The sequence below is a fragment of the Haliotis cracherodii genome, unplaced genomic scaffold (genome assembly GCF_022045235.1).
Source record: "Haliotis cracherodii isolate W230 unplaced genomic scaffold, xgHalCrac1.p SCAF_13, whole genome shotgun sequence".
Taxonomy (NCBI): Eukaryota; Metazoa; Mollusca; class Gastropoda; order Lepetellida; family Haliotidae; genus Haliotis; species Haliotis cracherodii.
Window position 1 is genome coordinate 39,417,973 of NW_027266268.1, and position 19,459 is coordinate 39,437,431.

Consider the following 19,459-nt stretch of genomic DNA (forward strand, 5'->3'; position numbering starts at 1 on the left):
AGGCAACTAACAGGATCAGGTGGTCAGGCTCACTGACTTGGTTGTTGCATGACATCGTATCCCATTGGGGTGGATCGATGCTCTTGAGGTCAATCGCTTGATTGTCTGGTCCAGACTCGATTATTTACAGATTGCCGTCATATAGCTCGAATATTGCTGAGTGCGGCGTAAACAAAAAACAAACCACCTTAGCGAAATATCTGCCTGCCAACCGGCCCATGGCAGGTAACACCTGCCCGACTACCTGGCTGATAATTTTAAGACTACTTGCGTGTTCAGTTTTAACATAACTACTTGTAGATTCTTAAGTAATTGTCTGCATTATTTCAGTTGAATAAAGACTTGATTTGTCTCTTAGTTTTTGTGATTTTTCAATAATAATATTGCCTGAGTGTAAGCAGGTAATTTTGAGTGAGTGAGTGAGTGAGTGAGTGAGTACAGATCAAAACGTATATTTTGTGAATTGTCATATAGACACGAGTACTGATGTGTTTAGCGGAGGAAGGTGTCAATGTAGTGAGTTCTACAGGCACTAGCAGTGGTGTGTTTAGTGGGTGAGTGAGTGAGTGAGTGAGTGAGTGAGTGGGTGGGTGGGTGGGTGGGTTGGTTTACGCCGCTTTTAGCAATATTCCAGAAATATCACGGCTGGGTACACCAGAAATGGGCTTCACATTGTGTAACGATGTTGGGAACTCGGGTCTCAGGTGTAGGTAATTTTGAAGATGAGCAGGCAACACTTTGGGTCACCTGCCCGGCTGTCTTGTTGGGTTTCTAAATTGTTTCAAAACTGTAACAGTGACTTACTGGCAGTGATTGAAGCCTGGACATACAGCCGGCTGCTCCTCGGCATGGCCATGCGCGTGTTGTGTTCCGATTGCAGGAAGAGGTCGTTGCGGTACAGCTGCAGCTGGTAGTCCAGTCCTCCCTGAGGTGGAGCAGAAGGTGGCTGCATTAACGGAATGGAAGTGAAACATGGATGAGATGAAATGTGGACATGAAACATGGATGAGATGAAACATGGAGATGAAAATGTGGATGAGATTAAACTAGGAACAGTTGGTCATTGAAGTGATTGGGAACAGTTGGTCATTGGAGAGATGGGGAACAGTTGGTCATTGGAGAGATGGGAACAGTTGGTCATTGGAGAGATTTGGAACAGTTGGTCATTGGAGAGATATGGAACAGTTGGTCATTGGAGTGATGGGGAACAGTTGGTCATTGGAGAGATGGGGAACAGTTGGTCATTGGAGAGATGGGGAACAGTTGGTCATTGGAGAGATGGGGAACAGTTGGTCATTGGAGAGATGGGGAACAGTTGGTCATTGAAGTGATTGGGAACAGTTGGTCATTGGAGTGATTGGGAACAGTTGGTCATTGGAGTGATTGGGAACAGTTGATTATTGAAGTGATTGGGAACAGTTGGTCAATGAAGTGATTGGGAACAGTTGGTCATTGGAGTGATTGGGAACAGTTGGTCACTGAAGTGATTGGGAACAGTTGGTCATTGAAGTGGTTGGGAACAGTTGGTCATTGAAGTGATTGGGAACAGTTGGTCATTGAAGTGATTGGGAACAGTTGGTCATTGAAGTAATAGGGAACAGTTGGTCATTGGAGAAATGGGGAACAGTTGGTCATTGGAGAAATGGGGAACAGTTGGTCATTGGAGAGATATGGAACAGGTGGTCATTGAAGTGATTGGGAACAGTTAGTTATTGGAGAAATAGGGAACAGTTGGTCATTGAGGTGTTTGGGAACAGTTGGTCATTGAAAAGATTGGGAACAGTTAGTTATTGGAGAGATATGGAACAGTTGGTCATTGGAGAAATGGGGAACAGTTGGTCATTGGAGAGATATGGAACAGTTGGTCACTGAAGTGATTGGGAACAGGTGGTCATTGAAGTGATTGGGAACAGGTGGTCATTGAAGTGATTGGGATCAGGTGGTCATTGAAGTGATTGGGAACAGTTGGTCAATGGAGTGATTGGGAACAGTTGGTCATTGAAGAGATTGGGAACAGTTGGTCATTGAAGTGATTGGGAACAGGTGGTCAATGGAGTGATTGGGAACAGTTGGTCATTGAAGAGATTGGGAACAGGTGGTCATTGTAGTGATTGTGAACAGTTGGTCAATGGAGTGATTGGGAACAGTTGGTCATTGAAGAAATGTGGAACAGTTAGTCATTGTAGAAATGGGGAGCAGTTGGTCATTGGAGAAATGGGGAACAGTTAGTCATTGAAGAAATGGGGAACAGTTAGTCATTGAAGAAATGGGGAACAGTTAGTCATTGAAGAAATGGGGAACAGTTAGTCATTGGAGAAATGGGGAGCAGTTGGTCATTAGAGAAATGGGGAACAGTTGGTCATTGGAGAGATGGGGCAGCATGACTAGAAAGTGAATAAATCATAAGGGTAAGTGGTGACAAAAGTTCGCACCCACATGACAAGAACAAAGCATGGCTTACCTCTGTGGTGAGGGGAACCTGACACTTCACATCGATCTCCATGCTGTGTGAATGGAAGTCCTCATCATCAACGTACGTTGCCTCAGTCAGGTCATGTGACCCTGACCCCGACATCTCGGAGTTGTCGAGCACGGCGCTGCCAAGTTCCTCCTCCATCAGAGGATCTGTCACCTCAGAGGAGTGGATCACAATCTACAACAAAAATTTCATTTATTAATGCTACCACTGTATATCTCATAAAAAGCACAACTTTTACTCCTATTTGACACCCGTAACTTTTAGTCCTATTTGACACCCCTAACTACCGTATATCGCTGTGTATAAGGCGACCCCACGTATAAGACGACCCCCCTGTACACGTCTTAAAAATCAACCCAAAATCCTATACTCCGTGTATAAGGCGACCGGGAATGAAACACATCACAAGTCTGACTGATATAGAAGATTTAACGTGCGCTTTCCGACTGTAGCGTATTTCGCACATGGACATCACAAGTTAGTTAGTTAGTTACTTTGGAGATTTAACGTGCGCTTTCCGACTGATGCGTATTTCGCACACATCACAAGTGCGCACACAAACCTTATATATGCAATAAAAATATGTTTATCTTGCGTTGTTTTTTTTCTACAATGATAGGTCGCGTGTGTAACTCCAGCACACGTCGCCATTTTGTGTTTACACGGAACGACACCAAATTGGTGCCCGTAAAATAAAATTCATTTATGAAGTAATAACATATAAGAGACAATGGTGAGTAATTTAATCGCCAATTAACTATGTTGTAACTAACTAGGCTTATGTTTGCTTCACATTCAGCGTGTTTATTCCACAATCACTTGTACACACCGTCTCCAACACTTGTTAATACAACTGTAAAAACAGCGGGAATTGATTTCAGCTTCACCGGTTATCACATGTTAGGTCACATGTGCAATATGCAAATGCTTACCGGTACTTCCGGCTCTCTGCTCACGGATGTTGATTGTTTTACCGTGTCAGGTGGTTTGACAATCTGCATCGAGGCGAGGGTCATTTCAACTTTATTTGCAGAAATTATTAAACTTTATTCAAGGAAAAGAGATACAAATCATGTTTATGTATGGAAATAGTTATTGGAACAGTTATTTAGGACGAAATGCGAAGTTTTATTGTCAAATGCTGGGCTGGCTATCGGACGCCGGTTGACATCGCCAGTGGAAAAAAATGTGAGATCTTCGACTCCGTGTATAAGACGACCCCCCTTCTTAGCCCCCTCATTTTAGGTACGAAAAACTCGCCTTATACACAGCGATATACGGTATTACTCCCAATTTACACCCATAACTTTTACTCCCATTAGACACCTAAAACTCTTACTCCTATTTGACACCTCTCACTATTTCTCCTATTTGAAACCCCTAACTATTACTCCTATTTGACACCCCTAACTATTTCTCCCATTTGACACCTCACTATTTCTCCTATTTGAAACCCCTAACTATTTCTCCTATTTGACATCGCTCACTATTTCTCCTCTTTGACACCCCTATCTATTTCTCCTATTTGACACCCCTAACTAATACTCCTATTTGACACCCGTAACTTTTACTCCCATTTGACACCTCTAACCATGGAGATCTGACAAACCCTCAACAGATGACATCATGTGGACCTTGTGGACTGCCAAGCCCAATCAAACTGAAGGATGCATCGCTTCTGAAGGAAATAGCAATGTCAGCTTTATAAAACTTGGCTTATTGGTCTATAAGCTTGATTGTTTGAGTGGCCAGGGACAAGGGAGATTGATGCTGGGGGACTGATGCTGACAAACTAATTTGGCAAAGCTCCCTCTACTCCTTGTTGAGATCATGGCTGACTAGTAAGGCTCACCGCATTGGAAAAGACATTTTCATCATCAACTTGAAGATACTTGGTGTTGCATTTGTTCAGAGGAGTCTTCAGAATGACATGGGTTGAGTTCTCCACCGCTCCGCATAATGGGTTGAGCAGAGTTATCTGCTCCTTGACCAAACCATTCTCCTGAAATGAAGAACACGGATGATTTACTCTGTAGAAATGTAGCAATGTCACATCTACTCACAGCCACACAATGTGTACAGGGTGTTCAAATACCAAACCTTCCTACATGACCAAGTAAAAACAAAAAATCTACATGCCCTGTCTGATTTTCCTCTGGCCCTGCTAAATCAGAGAAAGGAAGAAAACTTTAATGTTACCAACAAGGCTTCATTAAGTGAAGCAACAGGTAATGGAATATGTGCAGAAGACACAATGTGTGCTAACAGAGACACAATGTGTGCTAACAGAGGGACAATGTGTGCTAACAGAGACACAATGTGTGCTAACAGAGACACAATGTGTGCTAACAGAGACACAATGTGTGCTTAAAGAGAGACAATGTGTGACAATGTGTGCTAACAGAGAGACAATGTGTGCTAACAGAGAGACAATGTGTGCTATCAGAGACACAATGGGTGCTAACAGAGACAATGTGTGCTAACAGAGAGACAATGTGTGATAACAGAGAGACAATGTGTGACAATGTGTGCTAACAGAGAGACAATGTGTGACAATGTTTGCTAACAGAGAGACAATGTGTGCTAACAGAGAGACAATGTGTGCTAACAGAGACACAATGTGTGCTAACAGAGAGACAATGTGTGCTAACAGAGACACAATATGTGCTAACAGAGACACAATGTGTGCTAACAGAGACACAATGTGTGCTAACAGAGAGACAATGTGTGCTAACAGAGACACAATGTGTGCTAACAGAGACACAATGTTACCTGAAGCAGATTGTTGGGGATGGAGATTTCCATGCGGCCATCTTTGCACTGTGTGTGTATTGCACGCTTTAAGTGGTCGGGGGAGTCCCCCCCATCCGATCCTGGACCAATCCCCCCTTCACTCCGGCCAGGTGGGTTATCGTGCAGGGACCATCGATGCTGGTCAGGCACTCGCTTGGCTGAAAATAGTGACATCATGTTGTTAGCTGGTTCAATGTTGAAATTACAGAGTCAGTCTGTCAGAAAGAAAAGAGTCCTGCTACACACTCTAATGCCTACACATTGCTGTGAAAAGTTACATTTAAGAATAGTCTTATACTTTGTATGGGGACAGACTATTTGATATTCTGGTGGGGAGCTTGGGATTTTATCCCAGAAACAAATTGTCCCCGAAAAGTATTGACAAAAATAATTATGCTTCAGGCTGTTGAAAAAAAGAAAGAAAAAGTTTGCCACAAACGTAACATTGTTGTTGTAGGTTGTTGTTTTTCTAAAAGATTATTCAGGCTCATAGTGTTAATAAAAAAATATATGTGATTTTGCAGATGTTGTTAAAAAATACCTAATTTCCACATAAAAATCCCAGGCCCTCCCACCTGGGCCCTAAACAAAGTCTAGGGCCATGCTGGGATTTACGTCAAGTAGTCTCCAAATGTAAACTGACCCAAATGCAGTTGATCCTAGTGATCAGTTGTACCCGAATTCAGGACGTAATGAACCACACAAAATGTCCAACACGAGACTTGGTTGTATAGACTTGTAACGTCTGACTCAAGATTTGGTTGTATCGACTCGTAATGTCCGACTCAAGATTTGGTAGTATAGACTCGCAATGTCCGAATCAAGATTTGGTTGTATCAACTCGTAATGAACTACGCAGAATGTCTGACAGGGGCTACTTACAGTTGGGCGAGATGAGTAGCCGGATCCGATTGGCTTGTCTTATCTGTGTGTAGGCCTCTACTGGAGCCAGGTAGTAATCTGCCCACGCAATCAGTTCCAGGCCAGTCGCGTTCATCACCTCCCGACGGAGCGCCACGGTGTGCATCCGGATTCCCTTCAAGTCCACATCTGCATCCGTCTGTTGCCGAAACAATGCACTTCCTTACCGTACGAATGTACATACAAATAAACAGGTTGTCGACATGTACCACTTAGGTAAACCCACAAGCGTGAGTCAATGATGAATCAATGATGAGTTTAGTGATTGGGTGAGTGCAGCGGTAGAAATTGGCACTAGTCCTGTACTCCTTGCCAAACTGCCCAATAGTTAAGGTATCATAAGGACAAGTAGAAATTTGCCATTTTTAAGGGTTTTGCTATATGTTTTCATTATAAGGATTAGTGGACTAAAAATGTTAGTTTCTATCTCTGTGAGTGAGTTTGGTTTTAAGCCGCTTTAATAAAATTTCAGCAATATCACGACGGGGGGCACCAGAAATGGCATTTACACATTATACCCATGTCGGGAATCGAACCTGGGTCTTGGTTGTGACAAGCAAACGGTTTAACCACTGGGCTACCTGACAGCCCCTAATGATGAGTTTTAGTCAAGTCATACACATACCACAATTTCAATCCATCCCTGTACTTTCCGACTGCGGACGGCCCACTTGAGTGAGGAAGGGGACTTGAGGATGAGGTAGAAGTCCTTGTTGATTGGTTCGTTGTTCACCGATGTCACCTCCAGCTCCATGCGAGTGTCTCGTTTCAGGAAGGAATCTGGCGGCTCATTCAGCAGTTCAATGATATAGACAGGCCTGCAGCAAACAGGAGCAGAGTGAGTGAGTGAGTGGATCAGCCTGCAGTAAACAGGAGTGAGTGAGTGGATGGATCAGCCTGCAGTCAACAGGAGTGAGTGAGTGAGTGAGTGAGTGAGTGAGTGAGTGTATCAGCCTGCAGTAAACAGGAGTGAGTGAGTGAGTGTATCAGCCTGCAGTAAACAGGAGTGAGTGAGTGGATGGATCAGCCTGCAGTAAACAGGAGCAGAGTGAGTGAGTGAGTGAGTGAGTGAGTGAGTGAGTGAGTGAGTGAGTGAGTGAGTGAGGTTTACACTGTAAACATTTAATGCCAATTTGAACAATATTCCAGTTACATCATGGTGTGTCAGCTAACTGTGGGAGGGAAGCCCATGGTGCTGCACATCACATGAGTGGGTGCATAGATCAGCCTGCAGCAAACAGGAGCAGAGTGAGCGAGTGGATCGGTGGGTGGGTGAGTGAGAGAGTAGAGCTGCTACAGCACACATCACAGTGAGTAAATATCGATGGGAGTGTGAGTCAGTGATGAGTGAGTGAGTGAGTGAGTGGGTGAGTGGGTGGGTGGGTGAGTGAGAGAGTAAGCTGCTACAGCAAACATCAGAGTGAGTGAATCGATGGGAGTGTGAGTCAGTAATAAGTACACTATAAACGCATAACTCATGCAGCAGTTGAACGATACAGATCAGGCTACAGAAAACAGGTTTTTACATTTAAGTCCATGATATCACAATGGTAAATAATCTGTGGTAGTATAATTTGATAGGTATTATTTGGAAGTTGATGGATGACAGAGTAGACACAATTAATTACTGTAAAGGCGATGTTTCGGTATAGATCCTCATACCATTGTCAAGCAAGACTGAATGATGAACATGGTACAGAATATATATATATATACAGTAAACTACAGTTATAACGAACTCAAAGGGACTACTTATTTTAGTTCATTATAACTGTAGTTCGTTATAAGCATATATACAGCATGACTACAGCAAATAGTCGGGACCAAAAAGTAAGTTTGTTATATCCGTCAGTTCGTAATAAGCGTGTTCGTTTTAACCGTACTCTATTGTAGTAGGTGGAGGATAAACAGTAGAGGATTAACAGTAGAGGATTAACAGTAGAGGATTATCCAGGAACAATTACATGCTACTGTGGCAGTTGCCAGGACATAACGTTCTTACCTTGCCATCAGTATCTTCTTGACCTCTGACACACATCCCGCGGTGGGCTGGGCCTGAATGTGTGACGTCACGGCGTGAGGACTGTCTCCCAGCTCCGTGATATTGCACTCATCGCCTGAACCAGCAACTGTCAACACCAAAACAGCTACAAATGTACTCAAGCTCACCAGCATTTGTGGTCTCGTTTCACAGAACGCACACACAAACATTTGAAGAACATATGTCGGACTTCCCTGAATTCCATCTTCCATTACAGAAATCTACAAGTCTCAAGTCATGCAAAGTCTGACAAGATGGCATGTATGTACATAAGATCTCATCACCCATTGATGATGATAGATGAGTATGGTTTTACGCCGCTTTTAGCAATATTCCAGCAATATCACGGCGGGGGACACCAGAAATGGGCTTCACACATTGTAACCATGTTAGGAATCGAACCCGGGTCTTCGGCGTGACGAGCGAACGCTTTAACCACTAGGCTACCCGACCGCCCCCATCACCCCATGAGGCCATACTGAGTGATAATAGTTTTTTTCACCTTTCTTTGCCCTTCATTCTTTGACTTTTACTATCTTAGGATCTGGCTCCCTTTAGTACAATGGATCTGAGTCCTACCGAGGATGTGGGTCAAAATCTGTTCAGATCAGTTGAGTGACCCTCCCCAAGACCACTCAACCTTAAGCTTTCAAGTAAAACTTTCCCATGATTCCCAGAACCTTTAAAAAAACAAAAAACAATGACTGCTCCCTGACTCAGTATTACCTAGGCCCACTCTAAACAGTAGACTGGTCCCCTCCAACTCGCTATATGACGTCACAGCCTTGTAGCGGAGTGTAGTCCATGACACCAGATCCTGGCGATTTGAGGTGGCAGGCATTTTTAATTTGCGGTCTCTGACCCGTCTCCCGAGTTTGCTCTTCTTGATGCGTATTGAAGAATGCTCCGGCACCTGTAACAATAATGTAACAACTGAAGAATGATTCCACATGGAGATGAGTATCGCCTGGTATCTTGCGATGTGATATAGTAATAAATGATGAAATCACTAACATACACTCTCAAACCTCTTGCTTAATACAATTATTATTATCTCGAAAACAACAAGAGTGCTCTGAGAGCACAACATCCCCCGCATGAAATTTTTTAACGAGTCACATGAAGCTCCGTAAAACAGGGGCAGTAACTGTGTCAAAATTTGTCGAAATGAAAAGGGACTGCGATATGCGTATCATCAACATGTCGACATCTTGTGTGTAGAGTGTCAGGGATTTTCTCTAAAACCTGGAGGAGGAGTTGATTTCACAAGCTTAGTACCCTCTCTCACAATTAGGCAAATGAAGCTCCGTAAAACAGGGGCAGTAACTCTGTCAAAATTAGTCGAAATGAAACGGGACTGCGATATGTGTATCATCAACATGTTGACATCTTGTGTGTAGAATATCAGGGATATTCTCTGGAAACTGTAGGAGGAGTACCCTCTGTGGAACGGACAGACATACAGATGGACGGACGGACTGCGCCACGACATAATCCCACTTCGCCCAAACAAAAAAAAATTGAACCAATTAACTGATGAAGTTTTAAAAAATAATCATGCAGGAACTAAGTGAGTGAGTGAGTATGGTTTTACGCCGCTTTAAGCAATATTCCAGCAATATCACGGCGGGGGACACCAGAAATGAGCTTCACACATTGAACCCATGTCGGGAATCGAACCCGGGTCTTCGGTGTGACGAGCGAACGCTTTAACCACTAGGCTACACGACCGCCCCTTGCAGGAACTAAGAGGAGAATGAATGAGTATGGCTTTACACCACTTTTAGTTTTAGCAATATTCCAGCAATATCATGGGGGGTAGGGGGGACACCAGAAATGGGCTTCACACACTGTACCCATGTTGGGAATCGAATCTGGGTCTTCGGCGTGATAAGCGAACGCTTTAACCACTAGGCTACCCAACTAGGAGGAGAAACAATATCATTGACAGAATACTAAGACAAAGGAAAGCAATGTTGGATAACTGATCTTGATTTCTTGATTTGTAACGCCAAATTGAACCGTATTTCAGTGATGCAGGTCTTGGGTAAAACGTTATTCACACTGGACAGCAGGAGCAAAGTGATGGACACACTAACAATAGTAATGCAAAAGAATCAGGTGTTCTTAACTTCTTTCAGGTAGTATAAATGGTGAGACAAAAGGGAGACAACTCTAACACTACTACAAATTTACCCCTCCACGCTGCAATGCTTTCAGAGTGAGTGAGTGAGTGTTTGACACCACCTTAAACTGTAACCTAACATATCCAGGTGAGCTAAAAATGATATCTCTTTGTTTTATGACAAGCATATTTGCCTCTTACGGCAAGCATGGGTTGCTTAAGACCAATTCTCTACCCGGGTCTTCACGGGGAAGTAATATCTCAAACACAGACCATGTTAAACTCTATTTGCCTTCAGGACAATGAGAACACCAAACCCAGCTGATAGAGGAAATATTGTGAAGGAGAAAGGCCCAAAGAACATACATGCATCAAACAAGCCCAGCATAAACAGATATGTACCACCCAGTGAGACAAATTAGCTCCTAGTTACCGGCAACTGTTTCAGATTTTCATTTTAGACCTTTTGATCCCAGCATCCATGTAATCCTTTATTTACCATCGGGTCTGAAATACACGCTCAAGTGGCCTAGGGTATCGCCACCATGTTACGCAGGCCTCCAGGCCAGCAGGGTCGACAGAGACATAAAATAAACCTCAACTGGCAACACTCATTTGATCCATTGCGAGGGTGGCTGCCGGGATTCCCCTCAACCTGCAGTGTTTTCAATGTGATTGTTGCAACACATGCCACTTTGGCTGCTTTGCAGGAATGGAAAACATTTGATTTGGCCACAGGCGTTTCATATTCACACTGTAGTTTGCTTCCTTATTGCTAATGTTAACGTTTCCTAACACAGAGTTTCAATTTGAGTGAGCAAGTATGGCCACTTTTAGCAACATTCCAACAATATCCTGGCTGGGGTTTCTTCACCCATTGTACCTATGTGGGGAATCGAACCCGAATCTTCCGCACGACGAGCAAATGTTTTACCCACTGGGCTACCCCACTGCACTGAGTTCAATGTGAAGCACAGTTTCCAGCAAAACCGTCCAGGTTAACAGTGTTTTAATTTGAGGTTTGTTTGTTTGTTTGTTTGTTGTTTAATGCCGCACTCGACAATGTTCCAGCTATATGACAGCGGTCTGTAAATAATCGAGTCTGAACCAGACAATCCAGACGGTCCACGCAATTGGGATGCGATGACATGCATCAATCAAGTCAGCGAGCCTGACCACCCGATCCTGTTAGTCGCCTCTTACGACAAGCAGTCGCCTTATACAGCAAGCATGGGTTGCTGAAGACCTATGCTACCCTGGGCCTTCACGGGGAGACAAGCATGGGTTGCTGAAGACCTATTCTACCCCAGATCTTCACAGGTCTTTAATTTGAGGTACGGTTTCAAGCAAAATCATTTGGATTAATGGGGTTTTGAAGTACCAGCAAATCGTCTTGAAGGGTCCGGATTAACGAGGTTTCACTGGACTACAGATGGCAACATGAGCTATCTTGGTTAACATAAGTTGATGAAACACTGGATTGTTTTGTTTGTTTGTTTATATGATGGTGACCTGTCTGGGCCAGACAATCCTGTGATCGAAATTGTGAGCAAAAATCCTCGCTATCAAGGGTAGAGGCTCATGCAATCAATCAATTTGAATTATTCCAAGGAAATTATACCATCATAATTATGAATAGAGTTTCGGAAAATTATATTTCAGAATTCAGGCATCAAAGGCAATTAAACATAGGAGCTCTAGTCTCAGAATCATAGGCCATTAAACATTGGAACTCTTGATTGTCTCAGAATCACAGAAGTCAGGGATACTGGACAGCTTTCATTAATGAAGGATAATCATTAATATACAATGAAAGAATTTAAACTGAGACCTAACCCACCGCAGTTTCATCAATCAGTTGGAAGTACTTGCTTTCCACGACAGTTTCAACCCATCCCATCCTCCCACTCGAGGTAAAACACGTCCAGAAGCAATCTGCAGAATCCTCAATCAGTGGATTCCGTCTCCTCTGGGTGGAACCTTCCCCATCTAGTCACATTCATAATGAAGTGTATCCGAGGTGAAATAGTCTTCCAGGCAAGAAAAAACAAGATGGAGGCTGTTCTTTGTTTTATCGGAAGATCAGCGGAGGAAGGAGATCTTCAGCTTTGAAGAACAGCTTTATCACAGAAATCAAAGACCAGCACACACGGGGAAGTTGAAAGCTTTTGACGACAAATGTGTTTTGAGCAGCACATCGTGTGGGGCCATGTCTAGAGGCCGGGGTTCAAACACAGAACTGCCGACACTCAACACTTCCAACACCAAGAGCCTTGGAATCCCGAGTCTGGAGAGAGACTGTTGGGCATTACTCGTTACCATCAAAATATTCCCTTTCATCCCATTCCCTCATCACAAACAGAATAGGATAATGCACATTTCCACCTCAACACAATAAGGCGCTAGGTTTTCAATTGTTAAAAAAGGTTACAGGACAATAATCCTTGACATCAAGATAAAAACACAACAACAATTATCTGGAAATCACATAACAGTGGAGTGAGCGAGTATGGTTTTACGCGGCTTTTACCAATATTCCAGCAATATCACGGCAGGGGAATGTAGTGAATTGAACCCGGGTCTTCAGCGTGATGAGCCAACGCTTTAACCGCTACCCCACCGCCCCAAATCACATAGCAATTACATACAGAGGAATCAGCCTACTCTGGATAGCTGTCAACACCCGATCAAATTTATGGTTCAGAATTTTCTACAGTACATTAATTAACCATTAAATAAAGTCTGTATAAACCAGACTTATATCCCAGTACCACACAAGTCCGGTTTAGACTGATTCCTCTTTATTACATTCTCAACCATAAACTATCCATTTTGAGAGATCTAAAATTATGTTTGTTTGTTTGTTGTTTAACGCCACTCTCAGCAATATTCCAGCTATATCACGGTGGTCTGTAAATAATCGAGTCTGGACCACACAGTCCAGTGATTGACATCATGGGCATCGATCCACGCAATTGGGATCGATGACATGCATCAACCAAGTCAGCGAGTCTGACCACCCGATCCCATAAGTCGCTTCATAGGACAAGCGAAATCGCTGAAATTATGACCCTACTTATTCCGTTACATGAAATTGATCTGGTATTATTTCAAAAGTTGGCGCAGTTCATACTTCAGTAAATCACGAATAAGGTGACATACTGGACCTCCATCGCGTGGAGAGTCAGTAACAGAACACTACAGGACACTTCAACAAGGGACAGAACTCTTGGGGCTTTCAGCCTCCCTTGGAGAAAGCAGTGCGGCTGTAGAAATGTCAAGTCTGACTCTATCTGAACATGCCCAGCTGCCGGACCTAAGGTAGATATATTTATACACGTCCCTGCATATCAAATCGAAGACAGGTTCACAGCACAATACAGCAACATCAACAAGCCTGTACAAGCTATCGCCATCATCGGCTTCTAACCCAGCAACGCTCGGCACAAAGCAGCTAATCTAAAACATGAGGCCAACTCAAGCTAATACGCCTGCCATTTCGCCTCCGATATTTAGGACTGTGGAAGAAAAAGTGTTCGGCACATTGATGATATGAAGCATGTTTTGCGAGTACCACTTGTTGCCTGCTTCCCAGGGTGCACCTGGGCCCCGTGTGTGCGGATCTGGCACAGCCACTCACAACAGGCCCCGTCCGCTTTGATCCCGATCAACCTTACAAACTGGCCATGTGGCACCCACTTGCATACAACTTCCCAAGCAGCTTTAAATGTCACTTCCTTCCCTAAGATGAATGAACTGCTGCCTCAGTTTCTATGTCCTCAGATAATCATAGGATGGGATCCTGTTGCTGTGAAGACAATACAACAGCTAGAGTGAGTGAGTGAGCTGGGTTTGATGACATTTTTAACGGTCATATCACGGTGGGTTAGTTTAATGTGGGAGGATGGCCCGAAGTAATGCAGGTCTCAGACATATACCACTTTGGAGAAACCGATAGGTATGGGTGAGGTGGTGAGGTGAGGTGAGGTGAAATGGGGTTTAACGTTGTGTCCAAGATTATTGCACTTATATAGCGACGTGCATGTAAGTGTGTGTGTGTGTGTGTGGCTGCTTGTGCTAGTCCTGATGCCAATTTATAGTGCTAGCTCACTGAGACACCATGCCGCAGTTTAACATGAATACCCCACTCAGACACAGTATACTGACTCCGAGCCGACCAGTCCTTGTTTTAGCCCCTAAATGGCGAGTGCAAGACAGAGTACCATCTTTTAACTTCTTTTTGGTATGAGGCGGCCGGGGATCGAACCCCGGACCTTCCGATCTCTGGGCGGACGCTCTACCACTAGACCAGGGATGCAGTCTCGACGGGTATGGGTATGGTGCTGACAAACGTAGAAATATAGTCGGGGCGAACTGGGTATCAAACCCACAATCATAGGTAATGGGCATGCTCAAAGGGCAAGAAGAAGCATGGAATGGAACACAAGAAGATGTGCAGGTGGTGCATGAACTAGTGTTACAGTGTTTGACACTTCTGCAGCCTACAGTCAGTGTTCGCTGTGTCAGGTGGTGGGGGGATCATGTGTAATCAAGTGTGTCTATCCCAGTTGTCATTGAGCTCAGCATATAACTTAATCACATGAGTCAATATAACACTATCCCACCAGTCAGTGTGTGCCTAGGATATAACACTATCCCACCAGTCAGTGTGTGCCTTAGGATATAACACTATCCCACCAGTCAGTGTGTGCCTAGGATATAACACTATCCCACCAGTCAGTGTGTGCCTAGGATATAACACTATCCTGCAGGCAGTGTATGCCTAGGACATAACACTCTCCCATAGTCAGTGTATGCCTAGGATATAACACTATCCCAGAGTCAGTGTGTGCCTAGGATATAACACTATCCCACCAGTCAGTGTGTGCCTAGGATATAACACTATCCCACCAGTCAGTGTGCGCCTGTGATATAACACTATCCCACAGTCAGTGTATGCCTAGGATATAACACTATCCCACCAGTCAGTGTGTGCCTGTGATATAACACTATCCCACAGTCAGTGTATGCCTAGGATATAACACTATCCTGCAGGCAGTGTATGCCTAGGACATAACACTCTCCCATAGTCAGTGTATGCCTAGGATATAACACTATCCCAGAGTCAGTGTGTGCCTAGGATATAACACTCTCCCACATTCAGTGTGCACCTAGGAAATAACACTATCAAATGAATTTTTCTTTCTAAAAATACCACTATGGGATGCAATATTCTCATCACCATCCCTGCAACAGGTAATTCTGATGCTGGTTCATGCAGGACAATGTGAAAGTGCCATATACTGCGACACTTACAGTTTCCACAGTGACCCAAACACTGTAACACTTGTCACATTCTACATCCTCCGATTCAGTTCCGACAATGAGGAAAACCCTGGCTACTGCCCACGCGAAACTTGGTGCAACCCCGCTCACCCATTAAGTAGCTCCGTCGTTTACCTAGTGTGCTGACAGAGAGGAAATTCCTGTCCGTTGCGGACCCCACCTTACATAATAGTCTCCACCTGTACACACCTCGAACCAACCCAGCTGAAAAACATTTTCCTCCAAATGGGTACTCCTACAAAGATTGGAGAAAAGGGCTGTTCCCTCCTCCTCCCTACTTATGTAAGCCACATTGTTTAGGAGTCACACATGGTCCAATCAAGGCACTGCTGATAGTTGGCAGGGGTAGAAGTGAACTCATTAAGTCACGAGTCCTTCAGATGAACACAGAAAAGCCCTTTTCAGTAACTCCACTAACCTTGTAGGTACATTAACATGATTAACTACTCTGCAAAGTAGTACCAGCTCTAGGATGTACTGTGTCAGTGTCTAAAGCTTGTTCAGTTATACACCAGTGACATCAGGTGTTATACAACTACTGGGCATATTGGTATGAGCTATATGATGTACTGTTATATGTCTAAAGCTTGTTAGGTTATACACCAGTGACATCAGGTGTTATACAACTACTGGGCATATTGGTATGAGCTATATGATGTACTGTTATATGTCTAAAGCTTGTTAGGTTATACACCAGTGACATCAGGTGTTATACAACTACTGGGCATATTGGTATGAGCTATATGATATACTGTTATATGTCTAAAGCTTGTTCAGTTATACACCAGTGACATCAGGTGTTAAACAATTACTGGGCATATTGGTATGAGCTACAAGATGTACTGTTATATGTCTAAAGCTTGTTAGGTTATACTCCAGTGACATCAGATGTTATACAACTATTGGGCATATTGGTATGAGCTATATGATGTACTGTTATATGTCTAAAGCTTGTTAGGTTATACACCAGTGACATCAGGTGTTATATAACTACTGGGCATATTGGTATGAGCTACAAGATGTACTGTTATATGTCTGAAGCTTGTTCAGTTATACACCAGTGACATCAGGTGTTACACAACTCATAATGTGTTATGTGTCCAATTTTGAACCTGATGTATCACTATGACAACATCAGTGTCACACAAACACCGTCTATGTGACACCCACAATAGCCATAAGAACATGCCAGGTGTGACGTGTACAGTTGGAACATCACACCCGATGTACCAGTACAACAACACCAGGTGTTACAACTGTGATACACCGAACTACGTCGTGGATTACACCAACTGAACCGAGTGCGAAGCTGCCGTCATCAGGAGGGCTGCAGAGAGGTAGGTGTTCCACCATTGGTGCCTTGCCAAGGCCTGGCTTCTCCATGTAACACACTGGAACCACAGCTAGAAGCCTTGCTCCAAGGCTGTACTGAACGATATGTCGTTCAATGTATTGTAATTCCGTCTGTATAATACGCAAGTCTACATCAGCGTTAGAAATTGGCACTGGTCTTATAATCCTTACCAAACTGGCCAATAGTTAAGTTGTCATGAGAACTAGTAGAAATTTGCCCTTTTTAAGGGTCTTGCTAAACGTTATCATGATAAGGACTAATGGATTAAAACTTAGTTTCTATCACTGTAGATAAGCGGATAGTCTAAGGACGCATAGAGACAACTTGTTCTTATTATTTATATAATCCATAAATTATGATTTAAACTTAAACTTATTGTGGAGAGTCTTGTGCAAGTCTATGCAGCTGTCAGCAGGGAAGTGATTTCCTTCACCAAGCAGCCCCTCCTCCAAACAGTATCATGCCCCTCCCAGCATGGAGTGGGAAGAGGTAGACTTGCACAAGTCTCTAAGGCAATAAACATTATTTTAAATAATAAGTTCTAGATTATGTAAATAATATGAATAAGCTGTCCCTACAAAAGACTGGAGTCCTTACTGTCCACATATCCAGACTTGCCTATTAGGAGGATAGAATTACTACACATCCATGGACTTTTCTTTCAGTACAGCCTTTCAGCAAGGCTAGGGATGAGGCACTATGGCTGGTTCTTTCAAACCGAAAATTAAAACCACATCCCTGACAATTACACCAACAACAAACAGCTTTTTGTAACTAGAAAAACTGCGGCGAAAGTGATTAACAGGTCAAAATCCAGCTTCCAATGCAATACCCACTGGCAGGTATTCCAGGAATGGGACTTATACAGTGAACTGTGGTGGAGAGTAACGCACTGGAGGACAGGCATCCTGACTGACGAGGAAATAATTTGTTGGACTGCCGAATTTATTCCCACTACTTACAGTGGCTAGATGATCTGAAACAAGGCAGGGAGATGCAGCTCGTAACACCAGTGAAGAAACCATCCCTCCGTTCTGCCCCATTTCAGAGCACGGCCAGCTCACAGTACTGGGTAATTGGGTGGGGTTGGTCGTTAGTGGTGCTAATTACACATGAATGTGGAACAGCTGGCCTACTTACCACCCCTGCCTGCCTACCAACCACTATCACACTAGAGGCTGTTCAGAGACCAAGCAGTGCACTGATCGGTGCATCAGATGGCGAGAGGCAGACCTTGCTAATTCTCAATAAGAGCCCGAACATCTTAGCATTAACATCTAAACACCCATCATTAACATCATAACATCATAACACCTACAACACAAAAAACACCATCACCACCATTCAACCATCTGTCACCACCATTCAACCATCTGTCACCACCATTCAACCATCTGTCACCACCATTCAACCATCTGTCATTCAACCACCTGTCACCACCATTCAACCATCTGTCACCACCATTCAACCATCTGTCACCACCATTCAACAATCTGTTTCCACCATTCAATCATGTCACCATGCAACATTCTTTCACCACCATTCAACCATCTGTCACCACCATTCAATCATGTCACCATTCAACCATCGTTCACCACCATTCATCCATCTGTCACCACCATTCAATCATGTCACCATTCAATCATCTTTCACCACCATTCAACGATCTGTCACCACCATTCAACGATCTGTCACCACCATTCAACAATCTTTCACCATTATTCATTATTCAATCATCTATCACCACCATTCAACCATCCTTCACCACCATTCAACGATCTGTCACCACCATTCAACTATGTCATCATTCAACCATCCTTCACCACCATTCAACCATCCTCATCCACCATTCAACGATCTTTCACCACCATTCAACCATGTCACCATTCAACCGGTGCATCAGATGGCGAGAGGCAGACCTTGCTAATTCTCAATAAGAGCCCGAACATCTTAGCATTAACATCTAAACACCCATCATTAACATCATAACATCATAACACCTACAACACAAAAAACACCATCACCACCATTCAACCATCTGTCACCACCATTCAACCATCTGTCACCACCATTCAACCATCTGTCACCACCATTCAACCATCTGTCATTCAACCACCTGTCACCACCATTCAACCATCTGTCACCACCATTCAACCATCTGTCACCACCATTCAACAATCTGTTTCCACCATTCAATCATGTCACCATGCAACATTCTTTCACCACCATTCAACCATCTGTCACCACCATTCAATCATGTCACCATTCAACCATCGTTCACCACCATTCATCCATCTGTCACCACCATTCAATCATGTCACCATTCAATCATCTTTCACCACCATTCAACGATCTGTCACCACCATTCAACGATCTGTCACCACCATTCAACAATCTTTC

The 19,459-nt window shown here is 43.6% G+C and overlaps 1 protein-coding gene across 3 annotated transcripts in view; it reads right to left on the bottom strand.

Annotated features, from left to right (window-relative positions):
• The window catches only part of LOC139459915 (transforming growth factor beta receptor type 3-like), a 93,422-nt gene that overhangs the window by 11,649 nt on the left and 62,314 nt on the right, over positions 1 to 19,459 (bottom strand). For 2 of the 3 annotated variants that reach the window (XM_071241642.1, XM_071241643.1), the window contains exons 5-12: positions 8,961 to 9,147; positions 8,196 to 8,322; positions 6,819 to 7,011; positions 6,155 to 6,332; positions 5,252 to 5,430; positions 4,332 to 4,481; positions 2,462 to 2,653; positions 805 to 946 (exon numbers count right to left, since the gene is read on the bottom strand). In XM_071241642.1, coding sequence (XP_071097743.1) covers positions 805 to 946; positions 2,462 to 2,653; positions 4,332 to 4,481; positions 5,252 to 5,430; positions 6,155 to 6,332; positions 6,819 to 7,011; positions 8,196 to 8,322; positions 8,961 to 9,147 — 1,348 coding nt within the window. The remainder of the gene's footprint in view (positions 1 to 804; positions 947 to 2,461; positions 2,654 to 4,331; positions 4,482 to 5,251; positions 5,431 to 6,154; positions 6,333 to 6,818; positions 7,012 to 8,195; positions 8,323 to 8,960; positions 9,148 to 19,459) is intronic. The other variant, XM_071241644.1, reaches the window with a different exon arrangement.